The sequence below is a fragment of the Taudactylus pleione genome, unplaced genomic scaffold (genome assembly GCF_031769625.1).
Source record: "Taudactylus pleione unplaced genomic scaffold, aTauple2 ptg000969l, whole genome shotgun sequence".
Taxonomy (NCBI): domain Eukaryota; kingdom Metazoa; phylum Chordata; class Amphibia; order Anura; family Myobatrachidae; genus Taudactylus; species Taudactylus pleione.
The window spans coordinates 3,374,251-3,396,219 of record NW_028285370.1 but is presented as its reverse complement, the minus strand read 5'-3'; the positions used below and the strand labels follow the sequence as shown (position 1 = coordinate 3,396,219).

At 45.4% G+C, this 21,969-nt stretch overlaps 1 protein-coding gene across 1 annotated transcript in view; it reads right to left on the bottom strand.

Moving 5' to 3' along the window:
- The window catches only part of LOC148454888 (E3 ubiquitin-protein ligase PHF7-like), a 39,843-nt gene extending 21,869 nt beyond the window's left edge, over nt 1–17,974 (bottom strand). Inside the window, exon 1 of the mRNA XM_088460641.1 lies at nt 17,778–17,974. Coding sequence (XP_088316767.1) covers nt 17,778–17,974 — 197 coding nt within the window. The remainder of the gene's footprint in view (nt 1–17,777) is intronic.
- Nucleotides 17,975–21,969: the final 3,995 nt, after the last annotated feature.

Below are 21,969 nucleotides of genomic sequence, written 5' to 3'. Positions count from 1 at the left end.
CCACACCACACCCACAGCTTTCCAGTGTGCCCTGTGCCCTACACACAACACTCCAATGTAACCCTCGCCCTTCCAGCGAGCCCCATGCCCTACACATGGCCTTCACATGTTACCACCTGCAAACCAGAGGTTCTCACATGCCAGCCGCTGCCCGCTAGCATTTCTATCACATCAAGTAGGGGCACTAAAAAGTGAAAATACAGTATGTTTAAAAAGAATTCGGTGTGTGTAATGTAAATGAGTGTATTTAAAAAGGCGGCGTACGCTCCTGATCCACTAAATGCCCTATTATAGATGTTGAGTATAGGTCAGCATATGTGTGTGTCTGTCTATCAGTATAGACAATTCCATTTCCATATTGATCTCACATACAGGTGATGCACTAAGTACTTCGGTTAATATATGTATAGAATGTCATATACCATGGCGTATCAGGGATATTATTCAAGAAAAGAGGGAATAACAATTCTCCAGAATATGGTTCTATAATTATTAGTTATCGCCTCACATATTGTACCTGTTGGTATAAATAGGAGGTTTATTACTTCTATTTTTGTCCCAATAAATGTTACAGCATATGTGCAGTGTACTTCTTCTCTATTGCTGCTACACTCACTGCAACAGATTTTATTTTTATTTACATTTATTTATATTCTTTTCCCCTATTCCATTGAGATGATTATTAGTGATGAGCGGTTCAGACAGCGCTAGTGCGCTGTCTGTTCTAGTGTTAGATAGATTAGAGTAGGCAGTGTTCTTGCTGCTCTGTGACTCTGTGACGGATTCTGAGGAATCCGAACCGCTCCGAACAGGTGGAATCCGAGTCCACCCGAACGCAAGTTCGGGTGTTCCCGCCTGACTCGGATTCCACCTCGAGGCCGAACGTCACCCGTCCGGCGCCGGATTCTCGCGAGAGCCGAGTGAAGTTCGCCCTCTATAAAAAGGCGCGGCGCCCGGCAGTTGGCGCCATTTCTCGCGTGACGCGTAGTTAGGTAGTTAGCTAGTGCGCTGTCTGTTCTAGTGTTAGATAGATTAGAGTAGGCAGTGTTCTTGCTGCTCTGTGACTTTACTGGGCATAAGCCCTTTGTGTGTGCTCCGTGACTGGGCATAATAAGCCCACTGTGTGTATGTGTACTCTACTACTCACTGTATTATACAAGCTCCGTGACAACTGACAGGGCATAGCCCACTGAGTGTATTATACAAGCTCCGTGACTGGGCTTAGCCCACTGAGTGTATACAAGCTCCGTGACAGGGCATAGCCCACTGAGTGTTTTGTACAAGCTCCGTGACAGGGCATAAGCCCACTGAGTATTATACAAGCTCCGTGACAGGGCATAGCCCACTGTGTCTATTATACAAGCTCCGTGACAGGGCATAGCCCACTGTGTCTATTATACAAGCTCCGTGACAGGGCATAAGCCCACTGAGTGTATTATACAAGCTCCGTGACAGGGCATAAGCCCACTGAGTATTATACAAGCTCCGTGACAGGGCATAGCCAACTGTGTCTATTATACAACCTCCGTGACAGGGCATAGCCCACTGAGTGTATTATACAAGCTCCGTGACAGGGCATAGCCCACTGTGTCTATTATACAAGCTCCGTGACAGGGCATAAGCCCACTGAGTATTATACAAGCTCCGTGACAGGGCATAAGCCCACTGAGTATTATACAAGCTCCGTGACAGGGCATAGCCTACTGTGTCTATTATACAAGCTCCGTGACAGGGCATAGCCCACTGAGTGTATTATACAAGCTCCGTGACAGGGCATAAGCCCACTGAGTATTATACAAGCTCCTTGACAGGGCATAAGCCCACTGTGTCTATTATACAAGCTCTGTGACAGGGCATAAGCCCACTGTGTCTATTATACAAGCTCCGTGACAGGGCATAGCCCACTGAGTCTATTATACAAGCTCCGTGACAGGGCATAGCCCACTGAGTCTATTATACAAGCTCCGTGACAGGGCATAAGCCCACTGAGTATTATACAAGCTCCGTGACAGGGAATAGCCCACTGTGTCTATTACACAAGCTCCGTGACAGGGCATAAGCCCACTGAGTATTATACAAGCTCCGTGACAGGGCATAGCCCACTGTGTCTATTATACAAGCTCCGTGACAGGGCATAGCCCACTGTGTCTATAATACAAGCTCCGTGACATGGCATAAGCCCACTGAGTATTATACAAGCTCCGTGACAGGGCATAGCCCACTGTGTCTATTATACAAGCTCCGTGACAGGGCATAGCCCACTGAGTGTATTATACAAGCTCCGTGACAGGGCATAGCCCACTGTGTCTATTATACAAGCTCCGTGACAGGGCATAGCCCACTGAGTGTATTATACAAGCTCCGTGACAGGGCATAGCCCACTGTGTCTATTATACAAGCTCCGTGACAGGGCATAAGCCCACTGAGTATTATACAAGCTCCGTGACAGGGCATAGCCTACTGTGTCTATTATACAAGCTCCGTGACAGGGCATAGCCCACTGAGTGTATAATTCAAGCTCCGTGACAGGGCATAAGCCCACTGAGTATTATACATGCTCCGTGACAGGGCATAGCCTACTGTGTCTATTATACAAGCTCCATGACAGGGCATAGCCCACTGAGTGTATTATACAGGCTCCATGACAGGGCATAAGCCCACTGAGTATTATACAAGCTCCGTGACAGGGCATAAGACCACTGTGTCTATTATACAAGCTCCGTGACAGGGCATAGCCCACTGAGTGTATTATACAAGCTCCGTGACAGGGCATAGCCCACTGTGTCTATTATACAAGCTCCGTGACAGGGCATAAGCCCACTGAGTATTATACAAGCTCCGTGACAGGGCATAGCCCACTGTGTCTATTATACAAGCTCCGTGACAGGGCATAAGCCCACTGAGTATTATACAAGCTCTGTGACAGGGCATAGCCCACTGTGTCTATTATACAAGCTCCGTGACAGGGCATAGCCCACTGAGTGTATTATACAAGCTCCGTGACAGGGCATAGCCCACTGTGTCTATTATACAAGCTCCGTGACAGGGCATAGCCCACTGAGTGTATTATACAAGCTCCGTGACAGGGCATAGCCCACTGTGTCTATTATACAAGCTCCGTGACAGGGCATAAGCCCACTGAGTATTATACAAGCTTCGTGACAGGGCATAGCCCACTGAGTGTATTATACAAGCTCCGTGACAGGGCATAGCCCACTGTGTCTATTATACAAGCTCCGTGACAGGGCATAGCCCACTGTGTCTATTATACAAGCTCCGTGACAGGGCAGAAGCCCACCGAGTATTATACAAGCTCCGTGACAGGGCATAGCCCACTGTGTCTATTATACAAGCTCCGTGACAGGGCATAGCCCACTGAGTGTATTATACAAGCTCCGTGACAGGGCATAGCCCACTGAGTCTATTATACAAGCTCCGTGACAGGGCATAGCCCACTGAGTCTATTATACAAGCTCCGTGACAGGGCATAAGCCCACTGAGTATTATACAAGCTCCGTGACAGGTAATAGCCCACTGTGTCTATTACACAAGCTCTGTGACAGGGCATAAGCCCACTGAGTATTATACAAGCTCCGTGACAGGGCATAGCCCACTGTGTCTATTATACAAGCTCCGTGACAGGGCATAGCCCACTGAGTGTATTATACAAGCTCCGTGACAGGGCATAGCCCACTGTGTCTATAATACAAGCTCCGTGACATGGCATAAGCCCACTGAGTATTATACAAGCTCCGTGACAGGGCATAGCCCACTGTGTCTATTATACAAGCTCCGTGACAGGGCATAGCCCACTGAGTGTATTATACAAGCTCCGTGACAGGGCATAGCCCACTGTGTCTATTATACAAGCTCCGTGACAGGGCATAGCCCACTGAGTGTATTATACAAGCTCCGTGACAGGGCATAGCCCACTGTGTCTATTATACAAACTCCGTGACAGGGCATAAGCCCACTGAGTATTATACAAGCTCCGTGACAGGGCATAGCCTACTGTGTCTATTATACAAGCTCCGTGACAGGGCATAGCCCACTGAGTGTATAATTCAAGCTCTGTGACAGGGCATAAGCCCACTGAGTATTATACAAGCTCCGTGACAGGGCATAGCCTACTGTGTCTATTATACAAGCTCCATGACAGGGCATAGCCCACTGAGTGTATTATACAAGCTCCGTGACAGGGCATAAGCCCACTGAGTATTATACAAGCTCCGTGACAGGGCATAAGCCCACTGTGTCTATTATACAAGCTCCGTGACAGGGCATAGCCCACTGAGTGTATTATACAAGCTCCGTGACAGGGCATAGCCCACTGTGTCTATTATACAAGCTCCGTGACAGGGCATAAGCCCACTGAGTATTATACAAGCTCCGTGACAGGGCATAGCCCACTGTGTCTATTATACAAGCTCCGTGACAGGGCATAAGCCCACTGAGTATTATACAAGCTCTGTGACAGGGCATAGCCCACTGTGTCTATTATACAAGCTCCGTGACAGGGCATAGCCCACTGAGTGTATTATACAAGCTCCGTGACAGGGCATAGCCCACTGTGTCTATTATACAAGCTCCGTGACAGGGCATAGCCCACTGAGTGTATTATACAAGCTCCGTGACAGGGCATAGCCCACTGTGTCTATTATACAAGCTCCGTGACAGGGCATAAGCCCACTGAGTATTATACAAGCTTCGTGACAGGGCATAGCCCACTGAGTGTATTATACAAGCTCCGTGACAGGGCATAGCCCACTGTGTCTATTATACAAGCTCCGTGACAGGGCATAGCCCACTGTGTCTATTATACAAGCTCCGTGACAGGGCAGAAGCCCACCGAGTATTATACAAGCTCCGTGACAGGGCATAGCCCACTGTGTCTATTATACAAGCTCCGTGACAGGGCATAGCCCACTGAGTGTATTATACAAGCTCCGTGACAGGGCATAGCCCACTGTGTCTATTATACAAGCTCCGTGACAGGGCATAGCCCACTGAGTGTATTATACAAGCTCCGTGACAGGGCATAGCCCACTGTGTCTATTATACAAGCTCCGTGACAGGGCATAAGCCCACTGAGTATTATACAAGCTCCGTGACAGGGCATAAGCCCACTGAGTATTATACAAGCTCTGTGACAGGGCATAAGCCCACTGAGTATTATACAAGCTCCGTGACAGGGCATAGCCTACTGTGTCTATTATTCAAGCTCCGTGACAGGGCATAGCCCACTGAGTGTATTATACAAGCTCCGTGACAGGGCATAAGCCCACTGAGTATTATACAAGCTCCGTGACAGGGCATAAGCCCACTGTGTCTATTATACAAGCTCCGTGACAGGGCATAGCCCACTGAGTGTATTATACAAGCTCCATGACAGGGCATAGCCCACTGTGTCTATTATACAAGCTCCGTGACAGGGCATAAGCCCACTGAGTATTATACAAGCTCCGTGACAGGGCATAGCCCACTGTGTCTATTATACAAGCTCCGTGACAGGGAATAGCCCACTGAGTGTATTATTCAAGCTCCGTGACAGGGCATAGCCCACTGTGTCTATTATACAAGCTCCGTGAAAGGGCATAGCCCACTGTGTGTATACAAGCTCTGTGACTCCAGTTCATAGTGATAAAGTAATATGGATCACGAGAATGAACTGAGAGGAGAGCAGAAACAACATGTAAATGCTAGCATTGCAGCGGCTGGAAGTCCATCACTTTTATCTAAAGCTGATGCTCAAGGGCGTAGAGGCTTTAAAACCTTAAGGAACCTGAAATCAAAAAATGTAGATTTTACAGGGGTAAAGACAAAAAAAAAACCTCTAAAGACTACTACTATTGCAGAGAAACAGAAAATTGGCAACATACCATTCACCACACGTAGTGGCAAGGAAAGACTCAGGCTTTGCCCTTTATTTCTGAGTGGTGGTTCTGCAGCTGTCAGTCAGGCATCTTGTGCCTCTCGTGATGATAAAAGACCTTTTCAATCATACTATAGAAGTGTGAAAAAATTTAAAACCAATAAGGCAATCGAACAAACTGTGTTTTTTGAAACACAAATGTCAGAAATCCCTGAGGAGAGTCTAAGTGGGTCCACGAGTGGCATTTCTATGTGTAAGCCTGACCTTTCAGAGAAGCCGCCCTCCACAGTTTCTTTTCCATCTGTAGTTGTGGGGATGAGCAGTATTGCCGAGGACATAGAAATTGAGGATGCCACCGTGGAATTGCAAGAGGATGAGAGGAATATATGTGCAGCTGACGCTGGCACTAATGAGGATGTTGAGGATGAGGATATTATTTGTATAAGTCAGGCACCAGTGGAAGCAGCTCTTGGCCAAGATAAGAAGGCCATTGCCATGCCTGGGCATAGAACCAACAAATCCACATCTTTTTTGTGGAATTACTTTTACCCAAACCCTGACAACGTTTGTCAAGCCATTTGTAGCCTCTGTGAGACCACAGTTAGTAGAAGTAGGGACGTTAAACATCTAGGAACCTCTACGCTATTACGTCATCTGCAGCGAGCTCATGACAGGTGTTTGATAACAGAATCTACTGCAAAAAAAATAACAACAAGCAGTCCAGCATTAGCTAGATGCCTTCTCTCTACTAAATCCCAGCACCTGCAATCTCCGCCAACAACACCTTCCTCCTCAATATCCTCAGGAATGATCAGTGGCAGTACAACATCCAATTTGTTAGTGCTAAGTCACGGTGACTCCTCCAATTTCCAGGACACCTCAGAAGACACTGAATTTTTGAGCGCTAGGCCTGCTGCTGCTGCTGCTGCTGGTGGATCTTCATCCCAGAAGTGTACCAAGAAGACTACTAGTAGTATACCAAAAAAACAATTGACTGTTAAAGAATCTCTTGCAAGGGGAAGCAAGTATGACAGCTCTCACCCTGTCGCACAGCGGATCACTGACGCCATGACAGCTATGCTAATATTAGATCTGCGTCCAATATCCTCAATTAATGCAGTGGGATTTACACAGCTAATTGAGGTCATGTGTCCCCGGTACCAAATTCCATCTCGGTTTCATTTTACCCGAAAAGCCATTCCTCGGCTGTACCAGGACGTTAAACAGAACCTAATTATTGGTCTGCAAAATGCTATTGTACCCACTGTCCACTTAACCACAGATATGTGGACAAGCGGTAGTGGACAAACTAAAGATTACATGACTGTGACGGCCCACTGGGTGGGTGAATCGCCTTCAGCAGCAGCAGTATCTAACAAACAACACCAGCTCATTCAGAGGCAGGCAACTCTGTGCATCACCAGATTCAATAAGAGGCATACCGCTGACAACCTCTTAGAAAAACTAAGAGATGTCATAGAAACATGGCTTACCCCACTTGGACTCTCCTCAGGATTTGTGATTTCTGACAATGCTACAAATATAGTGAAAGCATTACAGCTGGGTGAATTCCAACACATTCCCTGTTTTGCTCACACAATAAACTTAGTGGTGCAGGGTTTTTTAAAAACGACAGGGGCGTGCAGGAGATGCTGTCTGTGGCCCGAAAAATTTCGGGACATTTTCGGCATTCAGCAACAGCGTGCAGGAGATTGCAGCACCTGCAAGAGCAGTTTAATTTGCCCTGCCATCAACTGAAGCAAGAAGTGGTAACGAGGTGGAACTCAACCCTGTATATGCTTCAGCGGATGGAGGAGCAGCAAAAAGCCATCCATAGCTATACGACAAGCCATGACATTGGGAGAGGAGGGGGAATGTACCTTACCCCAGCACAGTGGAGAGTACTTTCTGTCTTGTGCAAGGTGCTCAAACCATTTGAAGTTGCCACTTGTGAAGTGAGTGCTGACACTGCTAGCTTGAGTAAGGTGATTCCCCTGATTTCGCTTTTGGAAAAGCAGCTGGAGAAATTGAAGGATGATATTAAACAAAGTGATTCCGCAAAGTATGCTGGACTGATAGATCAAGTCCTTTGTTCGCTTCGCCAGGATCCACGGGTGGCCAAGATCTTGAAATCTGATCATTATATTTTAGCAACCATTCTTGATCCTAGGTTCAAGTCATATGCTGTGTCTTTCTTTACAACTAACCCAGATCTTAAAAGAACCAAAGCGCTCCTGGTGAGCAAGTTGGCAGCTGAAGTGACACATGGCACTACGATGACGTCTCCTCCTTCTGTTTCTCCAGCAGCAGCCAGAAAAAAATGCACCTTTTCCAAAAGACCCAGTGGTGATGCAGATAAGTCAAGTCAACATTTTGACATCTGGTCGGGTCTAAAAGATTTGCCCAACACCAGTGACACCTCTACCGCAACTCCATCTAATACGATTACCATCCAAAGAATGGTGGAGGATTATTTTCAGGACACCATACACATAGACATGTCACAGAGTCCCTTCGAATATTGGAAGAAAAAAAAGGCAATTTGGAGACCCTTGTATAAACTGGCTTTGCATTATTTAAGCTGCCCACCCTCCAGTGTGTACTCGGAGAGAGTTTTCAGTACAGCCGGGAACCTTGTGAGTGAACGACGAAGGAGGCTACTTCCACAAAATGTAGAAAAAATGATGTTCATTAAAATGAACTGGAAATTTCACGAGGAAAACCTTTCCCACCAATCACGTCACAGTACAGATACTTCTGTAATGGTAGATTCCAGCGGGGATGAACTGATATTGTGTGAGGAGTCGGATGATGTACACACTGATGAGGGTGAGGATGGCAATGATGGTGACATCATGCCACTGTAGACCTGTTGCCTTTAGTAGATTGGAAGATTTTTTTGTGGGGGCCCAAACAAACCAAGCACTTCAGCCACAAAGTGGCAGTACCTGTTGCTGAAATGCTTCGTTTGTTAAAGTGTGCATGTCCTTTTTAAGATCCAACATAAAGGGTGGGTGGGAGGGCCCAAGGACAATTCCATCTAGCACTACTTTTCATTTCTGCCACTGCTGTGTGGCATAGTTTCATAGATGTGCTTTAAACTGTGGTGTCTGTGCCACTGCGCCGCTGCTCTGACGCTTGGTCACCAGTCAGCTCACTGCAACCTTTGGCCAATAATGGTGAAAACAATAATTTAAGCTGTGAGGTGGTCTAAATTGACTGTAAATGACTGGAAATTAATGTTATTGAGGTAAATAACACTCTAGGAAGAAAAAAAATCCCAATTTATGTAATTTTAGCTTTTTTTGCCAATTTTGACAAAAAATCCAAATCCAAATCCAAATCCAAAGCCAGTCACCGCAGTTTGGCAAATCCAAATCCAACTCCAAAGCCGGACGACGAATTAGAACCAAATCCAAATCTAAATCCGGCAAAAATGGTCCGGCGCACATCCCTAATGATTATATACAATGTGTGGTGACATTACTAATCACACTGACTGTTGCTAATGAAATCACGAGGTGCAGTGCTGTTTTATGAAGGAAATTCCCTCAGACATGCACTTGAGCATATAAAAACCTGTGAATGAAGCCAAACAAGTGGGAATAGAGATATGTGTCATTTGCATAATTCATTTCCCAGCAATACCTGTAGTGACAACTATGAGAAGTCACATGAACTATAACACACACATATAGGTTACAGCCTTATAAAGAGATTGGAAATTGTATAAAATCACCTCAATGGAATAGGGGAAAAGAATATAAATAAATGTAAATAAAAATAAAATCTGTTGCTGTGAGTGCAGTAGCAATAGAGAAGAATTACACTGCACATATGCTGTAACATTGCTTAGTCAAAAATAGTAGTAATAAACCTCAATATTTATACCAACAGGTACAATATGTGATGTAATAACCAATAATTATAGGACCATCTTTTGGAGAATTGTTTTTCCATTGACTAATACCTCTGATACGCCATGGTATATTACATACTATACATATATTAACTGAAGCATTTAGTGCATCACCTGTATGTGAAATCAATATGGAAATGGAATTGTCTATACTGATAAACACACACATACGCCGACCTATACTCAACATCTATAATAGGACATGCAGTGAATCAGGAGCGTACGTCCCCTAATTCTTTTTAAACATATTTTCGCTTTTTAGTGCCTTGCTATTATGTATACAAATTATTCAAACCTATGTTTTAAGTATTGTTTAGTGCACCACTATGGATATTTCCCCCCTTTTTTTCTTCCCCTACTTGATGTAACAATATGTCCGTGGTAGCACCCCCATTTTCCAGAGTTGAGAGAGAATGATATCTGTGGGGTTTATTCTAACTAAATATTAGGGCATACATGGGGTCTGGTGCAACTGGAAAATAAGAGTTATGGTAAGAACTTACCTTTGTTATCTCTATTTCTACCAAGTCCATAGGGTTCCACAGGATACCTTGGGGTATAGGCAGGGGCATCTTAAGAGAGGAGGGGGCCCGTGTGCACTCACCGTGTGGGGCCCCCTCCTCTCTTTCTGGTGGCTGGCAGCCGACTGACATGGCTGGCCAGCCACCAGAGCCTTCGTAGACTCCAGGCACTAGAGTGTGCACGGAGTCTACTGTGCATGCGCAGAATGACGGAAAATGGCCGCGTCGTCCATTTTCTGGTGTTCTGTGCATGCGCAGTAGACTCCGGGCACACTCTAGTGCCCGGAGTCTAATGCGCATGTGCAGAACACCGGGAAAATGGCAGCGGCAGCTATTTTCCGGTGTTCTGAGCAGCGCTGACTCCCGATGCGGGACCACAGACAGGTAAGTTTTAAAAGAAAATGGGTGCAGGGTATGCGGTGCAGGGCCCCTCGGGGGCCCGTGTGCCCCGCACACACTGCACCCATTGTAGATACGCCACTGGGTATAGGCGATGGCTCTGACGTTGGGCACCACACAGTTAATCTTTTAGTCCCAGAAGGCACTGGGGCCTCCTCCCCTATACCCCGCCCCCATGCCAAGGCACCTTCAGTTACGTGCCAAGCCATAGGCCGGAGAAGGAGAAAACAGAGAGAAGGAAGACTGGAACATGCAAGATTCACATTCTAAAATTATACAAAATACTGGACCTGTGTGGATCTGTTAAATTGGAGACACCCTGCAGCAGTAAAAGAGGTATGCCAAACCTCTGAACACAAGGAAATGAAAAAAGAAATACTGCGCTGGTGTGTCTCTGTCAGAAACACCAATCAATTGTGTCAGTTTGAAAATCACACATAAATTTATTAAAAATTGATACAAATACATACATGAAACACTAGACAATAACAATAAATGGACTTCAAAGGTCCAGTATTTTGTATAATTTTATTGTGTTTTTCTATTGCCGCTTCTGGAATAGTGTGTTTCTGGAAAATTGAATATGACGGAGTTTAATTGGGTCCATGATAGGACTAGTAGAAGAGAAAAATATGTATAATCTTTTTTCAGAACTCAATAGGTATGTTCGATCATTGTGTAGACAGAGATATTTCTTTAATAAACAACTAGCTAAAATAGGTGAAGATATAAGTCCCATCATACTGGACGTTGATGATCAAGCTTGTTTGGCCACTTTAGAATTATTACAAGAAGAAAGTGGAGGAAATGTGCAGAAAGATTTGATTTTTGACATTAGGCCACAGCTGTCATCATTAGATAGGACTAAGTTTAAAAAGAAATCCAATTTTTACCCTTTATCTAAAAAAAGTGCATCTATACAATTATTCTATAAAAATACCTTGAGAGAATTTCAAAATTTAGGTTGTAAACATCCCAATGCAGATCTGGGTAAATTGAACCTATCCCATGGTGAAAGAGCTGCGTTGAGGTTGCTCCAGGATGATGACTCCATCATAATTAAATCAGCAGACAAGGGTGGTGGGGTGGTCATTCTGGATAGGGCGGATTATATCAGTGAATCCCTAAGACAGCTTCAGGATCAGGCCTTTTATTGTGTGATCAATCAGGACCCCACTTAAAATTTTCAGAATGAATTGAGGCTACTGTTGGAGAAAGCACTTGGTGATGGGGTTATTACTGAAGAAGAATTTGGTTTTTTATTCACGAATCACCCAGTTATTCCGGCTTTTTATTATTTACCAAAGATTCACAAATCTTTGATTTCTCCACCAGGGATACCTATTATTTCGGGAATAGGGTCACTCACTTGTAATTTATCATTTTATGTAGATCACTTTTTGCAGAAGCACGTCCACATCCGGGACACCATACATTTATTGGAGAACTTAAAACATATCACCTGGCGTCCGGGGTATAGTTTTTTTACCCTGGATGTGCAGGCATTATATACGAATATTCCTCATGAAACTGGCATTTTAGCCATACAAAATACTCTTGTGAAGGATTTTCTGTATACTTCTGAGAAACAGCGTGCTTTTATCACTGAGTCTATTTGATTTATTTTGACACATAATACTTTTATATTTGACTCCACCCATTATTTATAAATTCACGGCACAGCCATGGGCACCAGATTCGCTCCGAGCTATGCGAATATCTATATGGGCCAATTTGAAGATCAATATATATGGAATGGTCCGGCTGGAGCGCATCTGGTGTTCTATGGCCGCTATATTGATGATTTGATTATGATTTGGGATGGGGATCAGAGTTCAGCCGCAGATTTCACAAAATTTCTTAATCAGAACACTATAAATTTACACTTTACATCACAATATAGTTTAGTTTCAGTTGATTATTTGGATGTCACTTTATTTGTGTCAGACAATAAGATTAAATCAACACTTTTTTCAAAAACAGTAGACTGAAATACATATCTGGATTATAGAAGCGGACATTATCGCCCATGGGTGAATAATATACCCAAGAGTCAGATGGGCAGGGTCCGTCGAAACTGCACTGAAGATAAAGATTTTTGTTTTCATGCAGATAGGTTAAAGGCCAGCTTTTTAGAAAGGGGGTATCCTGAGGAATTGGTAGAGAAGGCCAAGAAGCATGCAGAGGATACTAAATCAGATGTTGCCATCAGTCATAGGAACTTGGCAATATCGGATTTAGAAATAAAGAGAGAGAGGGTTGGAATTCACAAAAAAGATCATGCTTTATTATTTGTAACTCAGTTCAATAATGGTGCTAATAAAGTTAAGTCTATTATTAATAGGAATTATAAGTTATTACATAATGATCCCATCCTCTCTCAAATAACTGATCAAAAACCCCAGGTGGTTTTTTAAAAAGGATAGGAACCTAAAAAGTTTCCTTGCACCCAGCATGTTAAGAAGTACCAAACAAATAGATACAACTAGAAGTACTTGGTTGCCAGAATGCCTAGTTGGTTGTTTTAGATGTAACCATACAAGATGCTTGACATGTGGGTTTATTGAGAACAGAAAGAAAACTATTATATCCACAAACTTGGGGACCCAATATGAAATCAAACAATTTATTAATTGTGAATCAACATATGTGGTCTATGTTTTGTGTTGTCCATGTCAAAAACAATATGTAGGATGGACCACGAGATCCCTTAAAGAAAGATTTAGGGAATATAGACTAAATATTTTGAAAGGATTATATACACATAGAGGTTCTCAACATTGTTTTGAGGTTCACTCAAAAGACCCTAGTGGTCTTAAACTTTTGGGAGTGGAAATTATATGTAAAACCCCTAGGGGGGGCGATAGATTTAGAAATTTATGCCACGCTGAATCGAGGTGGATCTTTAGGCTACAGACACTAGCACCAGATGGACTTAATGAAGCTTTGGAATTCATAGAGTGATGACATGGGTGCAGGTCATTTGTGCCCCTATGTACTGAGTGGTCAATGGGGTACATACTATACCTTGCACTCTGTAGTCCCCACTCTATTGATTCTCCTCTGATACTTTTGGTTTTTGTGGGATTTTGCCCCAATTTGTAGCTCATGTACTTTCTTATATCAAGGTACATTAATTAGTGCTAATCTATTTTGATCTTGTCGGTTGTCATTTATGGTGTCGATGGATATATATTTATGATATTGATTATAATGATTTAATGTTAATTGATTTCAACAAAATTATATGCTAATTCAATTTCCTCCATAGCTATACATATTGGTAGTAAATGTATATATATGTATGCAGATGTGTGCATATATATATATGTTTTTGGGACATAGGGATGATTGTTCAATGAATATTCATGGAGTAATGTTTTATTGATATAAATTTATACTTATGAATTAATATTTTTTAGCTTTTAGATTATTTTTATTTTTATCATTATTATTAACATTTTTATTCTCCGTCATATTTTTTGTCAGAATATCAACTATTTGTATTTTTATATTAATTAATTTTGTGATTTAGAATGTTTATTTCATTTATAAATATACCAATTGTGATTAGAATCAATTATAGGTTGCAATAAACTAATGTGGTTATAAAAGAACAAATGAAATTAGTGGGATGCATTAAATGGTTATAGGCTGAAAGAGTTAATTCTGATTAACCAATGAAAGAGATGACTCTTCTATTTAAATCGGATCCATATGATGAGGAATTATCCAGCTTGATAAAGGCCATTGCCGAAACGCGTTGCTGCTTACCTCATTGATCTACTGTATCCAGCACCTTGATACCTGCTATTGCAAAATTATTGGAGATCATTTGGATTTTTTACAATATAATTCCTCCCAGCTACTACTGAGACCGGACGCTGTCTTCCACATTAACTTGATTACCATCACAGCTGCTGGCGTGGCGGATCACGTGGAGACTTCCGACTTGCATAGTCTGGCATAGAATGGAGGCCGCTTGTTTCCCCTCCGCCGGCGGAGAGAGTGAGAGAGTGAGACCGCTGCAGGCACTCGAAGGAGGCTTAGCCTGCCACTTCACCTGCTACATGTGGAGTATTGAGCCAGAGATGCTCCGTGAGTAAATCCCCTGTCTGGGGCTCCATTCATTAAATTCTAAGTGGGACACCACCATCTGAACAGGTGTTATTCCGATTCTCCTTTTTTTTTCCCCATACATTTGCGGGCCAGGACTATTTCAATTTATGATTTACCTATTTCATCAAGTGCTGGATTTCCTTCAATATCACGGTTATTAATCCGTGTTTAGCAATTGTATACACATGTGACATTGCTATTTCAATACCTTAATTGGATATCCTTATGGTATACATTTTATCAATGTTAATGCATCAGCCATATACAGGTTAGGCACTTTGAAGTCCATTTATTGTTATTGTCTAGTGTTTCATGTATGTATTTGTATCCATTTTTAATAAATTTAAGTGTGATTTTCAAACTGACACAATTGATTGGTGTTTCTGACAGAGACACACCAGCGCAGTATTTCTTTTTTCATTTCCTTAAGATTCACACTCTCACAGAGAAGGAGACGGAAAACTAGTGACCATAACCAAGCCCATCTGAAGCACAGGTGCAACAGGGTGGGAGTCCTGTGGAACCTTATGGACTTCGTAGAAATATAGATAACAAAGGTAAGTTCTTACCATATCTCTTATTTTCTACGGCAGGGTCCATAGGGTAACCACAGGATACCTTGGGGATGTCCCAAAGCAGTACCTTCAAGGGTGGGGATGCTCCTGTGCAGAAAGGAGAATCCGCCACCCGAAGGAAGCATCCTGAGAGGCAAAAGGTATCAAAAGCATACTATCATACAAAGGTATGGACAGAAAACCACCTGGCCGCCTTACAAAGCTGAACAGCCAAGGCGCCAAGGCAAGCTGCCCATGAGGGACCCACAGACCGAGTAGAATGAGCAGTAAGAGGGCGGCATTGGAATGCCCTCATAAGTGTAAGCCTCAAAGATAGCCACACGAATCCACCCTGCCAACGACTGTTTGTTGGCAGGCCATCCCTTCTTTTGGAAACCGTAGAGGACAACCAAGGAATCCGACTTCCGAAGGGAACTGGTATGAGCCACGTAAATACGTAGAGCACATACCACATCCAATGAGACCTCACCTGCTGAAAGGTCTGGTGAGTTAAAGGCCGGTACTATAATTTCCTCACTAATGTGGAAACCAGACACCGCCTTAGGAAGAAAACCAGGGCGAGTCCTAAGAACTGCCCTGTTCCTGTGAAAAATCATAAAGGGAGGGCGACAAGAAAGAGCCCCCAAATCTGACACCCTTCTAGCTGAAGTAATACCTAGAAGAAATACAGTCTTAGCTGTAAGCCATTTGAAGTCTACTGAGCCCAGGAGTACAAATGGAGGTCCTTGGAGAGCCCTAAGGACCACAGCCAAATCCCAAGAAGCCACTTGAGGGACAAAGGGAGGCTGAATGCGAAGGACACCCTGCATAAAAGTGCGGATATCAGGAAGCGGAGCAATCCTATGCTGAAACCACACTGACAGTGCAGAAACATGCACCTTCAAGGATGCAAGGCAACTTGTAAGCCCACCTGTAGGAAAGCCAGAGCCCTGGATATCTGAAATACCTGGGGATTGTACCCCTTGGGTGACACCCATCAACTAGGTAAACCACAACCTGTGGTAAATCCTGGCAGAAGCGAGTATCCGAGCTCTGCGCATGGTGTTAACCACATAGTTGGAGAACCCCTTAGCCCATAGGAGGAATGTCTCAAAAGCCACGCCATCGAAGACAGATGACCCAGATCCGGGTAAAAGCAAGGACCCTGAGACAACAGGTCCGAATGTTGAGGTAACAGCAACAAAGTGTCGATGGAGAGACTCCGCAGAGTACCAGTGATGGCTGGGCCATGCTGGAGCCACCAGCAGGATCGTACCCCCTTCTTGCTTGAACTTTCGAAGCACACAATGAAGAAGGGATAACGGAGGAAACTGGTACACAAACTGGAAGGTCCACAGAACCGATAATGTGTCTACCAGGAGAAACTCTGCTTCTCTTGTTCTGGACCCGTTCACAAGCAGCTGGCGGCTGTGTCTGGAGGCCTTGAGGTTTATATCTGAAAGGCCCCATTTGTCCCCTAGGAGCTGAAATACTTCCCGGTGAAGAGACCATTCCCCTGGATGCACATCATACCGGCTGAGGAAGTCCGCTTCCCAGTTGAGGACTTCTGGGATGAACACAGCCGAGATGGCCGGGAGATTGCCATCCGTCCTAATCAGAATGTAGGATACCTCTTTAAGGGCTGTCTGACTTCCTGTTCCTCCTTTGACAGTTTAAGTAAGCCACTATAGTGGAGTTATCTGACTGAATTTGCACTGGTTGTCTGTGCAGAGTAAGTCTTGCATGTTGTAGTGCTTTGAACACTGCCCGAAGTTCCAAGATATTGATCGGAAGGGCCGATTCCGCTGACGCCCACCGTCCCTAAAAAAATGGGTGGACCCGTCACAGCACCCCAGCCCCGAAGACTGGCACCCGTCGTGAGAAGGACCCAGTCCGGGATCCCTTAATGTTGTTAGAGACAGGCACCCCTCCAGAGAAAGCACCATCGTTTCTGACTTTATCCGACGGGGCAATCCATCCCACCTGGAGAGAGTCAACCTCTGCAGAGGTCCGGAGTGAAACTGGGCATAATCCACCATGTCAAATGTTGACACAATGGATCCCAGTAATCGCATCGCTGAGTGAATGGACACTCGGCGACCTTGAAGACAAATGTGTACCCTTGTCTGCAACACTGAGAGCTTTGCCTCTATTAAGAAGATGCTCTGCTGTTGAGAGTCCAACAGTGCACCCAGATGGAACTTCCTCTGGGATGGAATAAGTGAAGACTCCTTCCAATCTATCCACTAGCCGAGGGTCTGCAACACCGATATTGTCAGTTGCAGATGGCTGCAAAGTAATTCTGGAGATCCTGCTAACAGTAAGAGGTCATCCATATAGGGAAGCAGGCGAACCCCCTGAAACTTTAGGAGGGCCGCCATGACCACCCTTACCTTAGTAAATACCCGTGGTGCCATAGAGAGACCAAAGGGTAGACCTGAAACCGGTAATGTTGATCCAGTTCAGCAAATCTGAGGAAACATTGATGAGATGTTGCAATAGGGACATGCAGGTAGGCATCCTGGATGCCCAGAGTCACCACAATGTCTCCAAGTTCCATAGCTAATACAATGGAACACAGAGTTTCCATCCTGAACCGAGGTACCCTTTTGTAATCTGATTAGGGACTTGAGGTTGAGGCTAGGACGGTATGCACCGCACGTTTTTCTGTACCAGAAAGAAGTGGGAATAATAACCCATCCCTCTTTGGGGTGATTGGACAGGCACTATGACCCCTGCCAGGAGCATAGAACGCACCACCTACTGGATTTCCATGGCCTTTTCTTAAACTGAAGGAAGGCCTGCGGTGAAAAATTGATGGGGAGGCCTTCTCGGTAGGACAGGGCATATCCGTGGGAGACCACTTCCTTTACACAAGTGAGAAGGACCCAGTCCGTCTGCGGTGAATTGACAGTAGCCCTGGGCAAATAGTAGAAGTCGGCCCCCACCGTGGGCCTCCCCAAGGGGAGTCCTGACCCGCCAGGCTGAGGGTTTGTCGTCTGGTATGGTGACCGGATATCTACCGCTCCAAGTCTGTTTCTTGGACTACGCAGCATTCTTGGCCCCGGAGGGTCTCGGAAATGACTGCACCTTAGGCTTACCCTGGGGATGATAGAATCAAAAATACGAGGTCCCAGATCAGGATGGAATCGGAGCTGAAGACAGGCATGCAAAATTAGCTGTCGCCAGCGTATCCACAATTTTTTTAAATCAGGGCCAAACAGAACCTGAGCATTATAAGGTAAGCATTCCAATCCCTTCTTGGATTCCACATCTGCTCTCCAAGCATAGGCAAACGCAGGGGGGGTTTCCATCTGCCTGGAAACCCCCCTCCCCAGCACACACCATGACCACAATAGAAATAGTAATATAATAGAATGTTACTAGCGCTGCATATTCTGCTCAGTATCACAAATGAAATGATTAGCACCACCTGTGGATCTTTTAAAATGCGTCAGCTAGTAATAAATACACCTGTGCACCAACTAGGAGATGTGGAAAACATGCACTGTTAGGGGTGCACTGCTGTATAGACCATCAATAGGGTTAATTATTCATACTGTATAATAATACACTATCCAGTACATAAGGAGACCAATATGTACATATATATGTCCAGGACAGTGCTAGGTTCTTCTGCTGCCCCCCAGAGTCCCAGATTTGCTCCAATACTCTGGAATGGTGCTCACATCTGAAATAAAACATTCAGCTCAGACAGGATGGACCTACTGCCGCATCTAATGGCTCACTGTGATTGCTGGTCCTGTATATGCTGGAATTATGACACACAATATACTTTTTATGTAACATAATAAAGCTGGATAAGTGCTAATTATGCCCTCTTCATGGACTGGCCACACTCACTCTAAAATCAAGCATTTGGAAACCCCCCTCTAGAAATCCTGCGTTTGCCACTGCCAAGAGCGTACCACAAGGAGCGCGAGCGGACACCGCCGGCGCAGAAATCCTTGAAGTAAGAATCCAAAGCTGCCTCTTTAATGTACACAGCTGAATTCAAGCGTGTCACATGAGAATCCACCTAAGAGGGAGACTCCCATTTAGTGAAATAGCTGTCTGCAAAGGGGTATGCATAAGCAAGGCGCCTTAGTGGTTAAATCATTTCCTTAAAATAAGCGAATGTGGGCATAGCCGTGGGAAGGCCATTGTCAGTGATGAGCATGCCCATTCAGACGGCCCGTATGAGGCATAAATATTTTACACTCAACTCCTTTGGGAGGGGGCTCAGAATCAAATAAATCTAGGAGATCACCCTCATCAGACTACATGTCATCATTATACTTGAGTGATGGGGGGTAACAACAGTCTCTTAGCCGGCCTAAACGGAGGTTCCTGTAACCCATCCGTCAGGTTTTGAACCGTAGTGGACAAAGTGTTAACCCAGACAGGTTCCACGGGGGGGAAGCGCCTGTGGAGGGGGACAGTATGCCACCATCATCTTTCCCTGGACCCCTAGTACAGGGGACAGGACTACTGCCTGCTGCGGGAACCCCAGTGGGGGGAACGCAGCAGGGGCAGACAACTGATCCACTAAGGCATTTAGAGCATGTGTTGGCAAGCCCATGGAGGCTCCTGTGACATTTCAGGCACAGTAGGGGTATAGGAAAAGGCATAACAGCTGTACATAAGCCCTCCTGACATACATCCCCTTCTCCTCTACCTATTTTACATCTGGAGCAGGCAAGTTGGCGAGGAGCACTATTTAGCATTGAATCTTTGCTCCCAGACAGGATAAATAATGTGACCCACCACACAGTGAGAACTTCTGATTGTGAGGCAATTCCCACCCTGACAGTACAGTAACGAGAGGGCTGAGGGGAGGAAAGATAAAGTGATAGCAAAAAAAGGCTGACAGAAGAAATCAGACACAGCGCTAGCAGAAAAAACAACCTGCACAATAGCACTATAATCGACTACAAGACCTAATGTCTAGTAGGAATAGTGCTGCATACTCTGACCTTACTACTGGAGGAGAGATATGCAGGGGGGAACCAGGCACCGCAGTGTGAGACCAGCGTTGTAGCTCAAAAAAGATGGCTACCGGAGAGCACAGAGTGGGCGGGCCCGGGTGAGGAACGCTGGAACAGCCTGCTGAATCACTGAAGAAAAAGTGGCGCTGTGTGCAGTGGAGGAGGCGCCGCCTGCGCTATACAGGGAAGAGCGCTCCCCTGGCATGCCTTTAACCCCCAGGATGCTGGAGCGCAACTCTGCGGTGCTCCAGCCCCATATCCCGGTGGTTCAGTGGTAGCGCAGGCTCTTGCCTGGCTCCACAAGCAGCTGTCCCCAGGGAGCCCCCAGCCCTGGGGACAAAAGGTGGACTGTGCTTCAGGGGGCGCCTACCACAGATGCCCGCTGCTTACCTCAATGTCCCCCGTGAAGATTCGGCCACAGTCCAAGACCCCCAGGGGTTCCCGCTAGCTGGGGCGGTCAGCGCCGGCGGGGTGTCGGAGTGGCAGCATGGACGTCCACTGGACTGTCCGTGCTGACCACTCTTGAAGATCTTCAGGGGCTGTATCAGCAGCTCCTCTGTGCAGTGACCCGACTCCGGCCGGGCACCTACGAAACTGAAGGTGGGGTATAGGAGAGGAGGCCCCAGTGCATCCTGGGACTAAAAGATTAACTGTGTGGTACCCGACTGTGTGGTGCCTGAGGGTGAGGTATAGGAGAGGAGGCCCCAGTGCATCCTGGGACTAAAAGATTAACTGTGTGGTGCCCGACGGCAGAGCCATCGCCTATACCCCAAGGTATCCTGTGGATACCCTATGGACCCTGCAGTAGAAACTTGCTTTGAAATTCTATTGCATTTCTATCACATGCCACCTGTGTGACCAGAGCAGTTTCTGGTTCTGACTTACTCGTCCAAAGAAGATGGATTTCAGGTGGTCAGGATGCTGCTGCTACATCTGCTGTGTAACCTCACCGCTATACGGCTGTGGTCCAGACGGACTCTCTGAGGCTGGAGGCTGTAATGTAAGAAAACAAAACAAGTTATCTAAAGCAAAAGCAGTGACTTCATATATATTCTTGTCTAACCTATTAAATGCCCACACCCCTCCTGCGTCCCTCCTTACTGATGCTGTCACTTCTTATTGACATGGACACAGCCACACACCACTTACTGACATGGACAATGACTCATACTGCTTACTGACACGGACACTGCAATACACACTGCTTACTGACACAGCCACGCTGGAACTTGTAGTACCACATGAGTTTGAGTGCGTGACATTGCCTAGCCCTGTGTTAACTTATTATAGCCTGGAAGCCTGATTGATATCATCACTAATGCATGGGGTGTGACAGCCCTGATATCAGATTTTTTACAGTGGGTACAATTTTATGGATTTGTCCGTTTTTTTACTGCAAGGTACCATGCTGTCCAGCCGGAGGCTATTCTCAGGGCCGGCCGGCCCATTACGCGAAGTACGCAGCTGCGTACGGCGCCAAGCTGTAAGGGCGCCGTCAGCACTGCAGGGAGGCGCAGGCTGGAGAGGCGCTCTCCCCGCTGTTACTGCTGAGACAATTGTTGCTGCTGTCGGCTGTATGACAGGCAGCCGCATACTG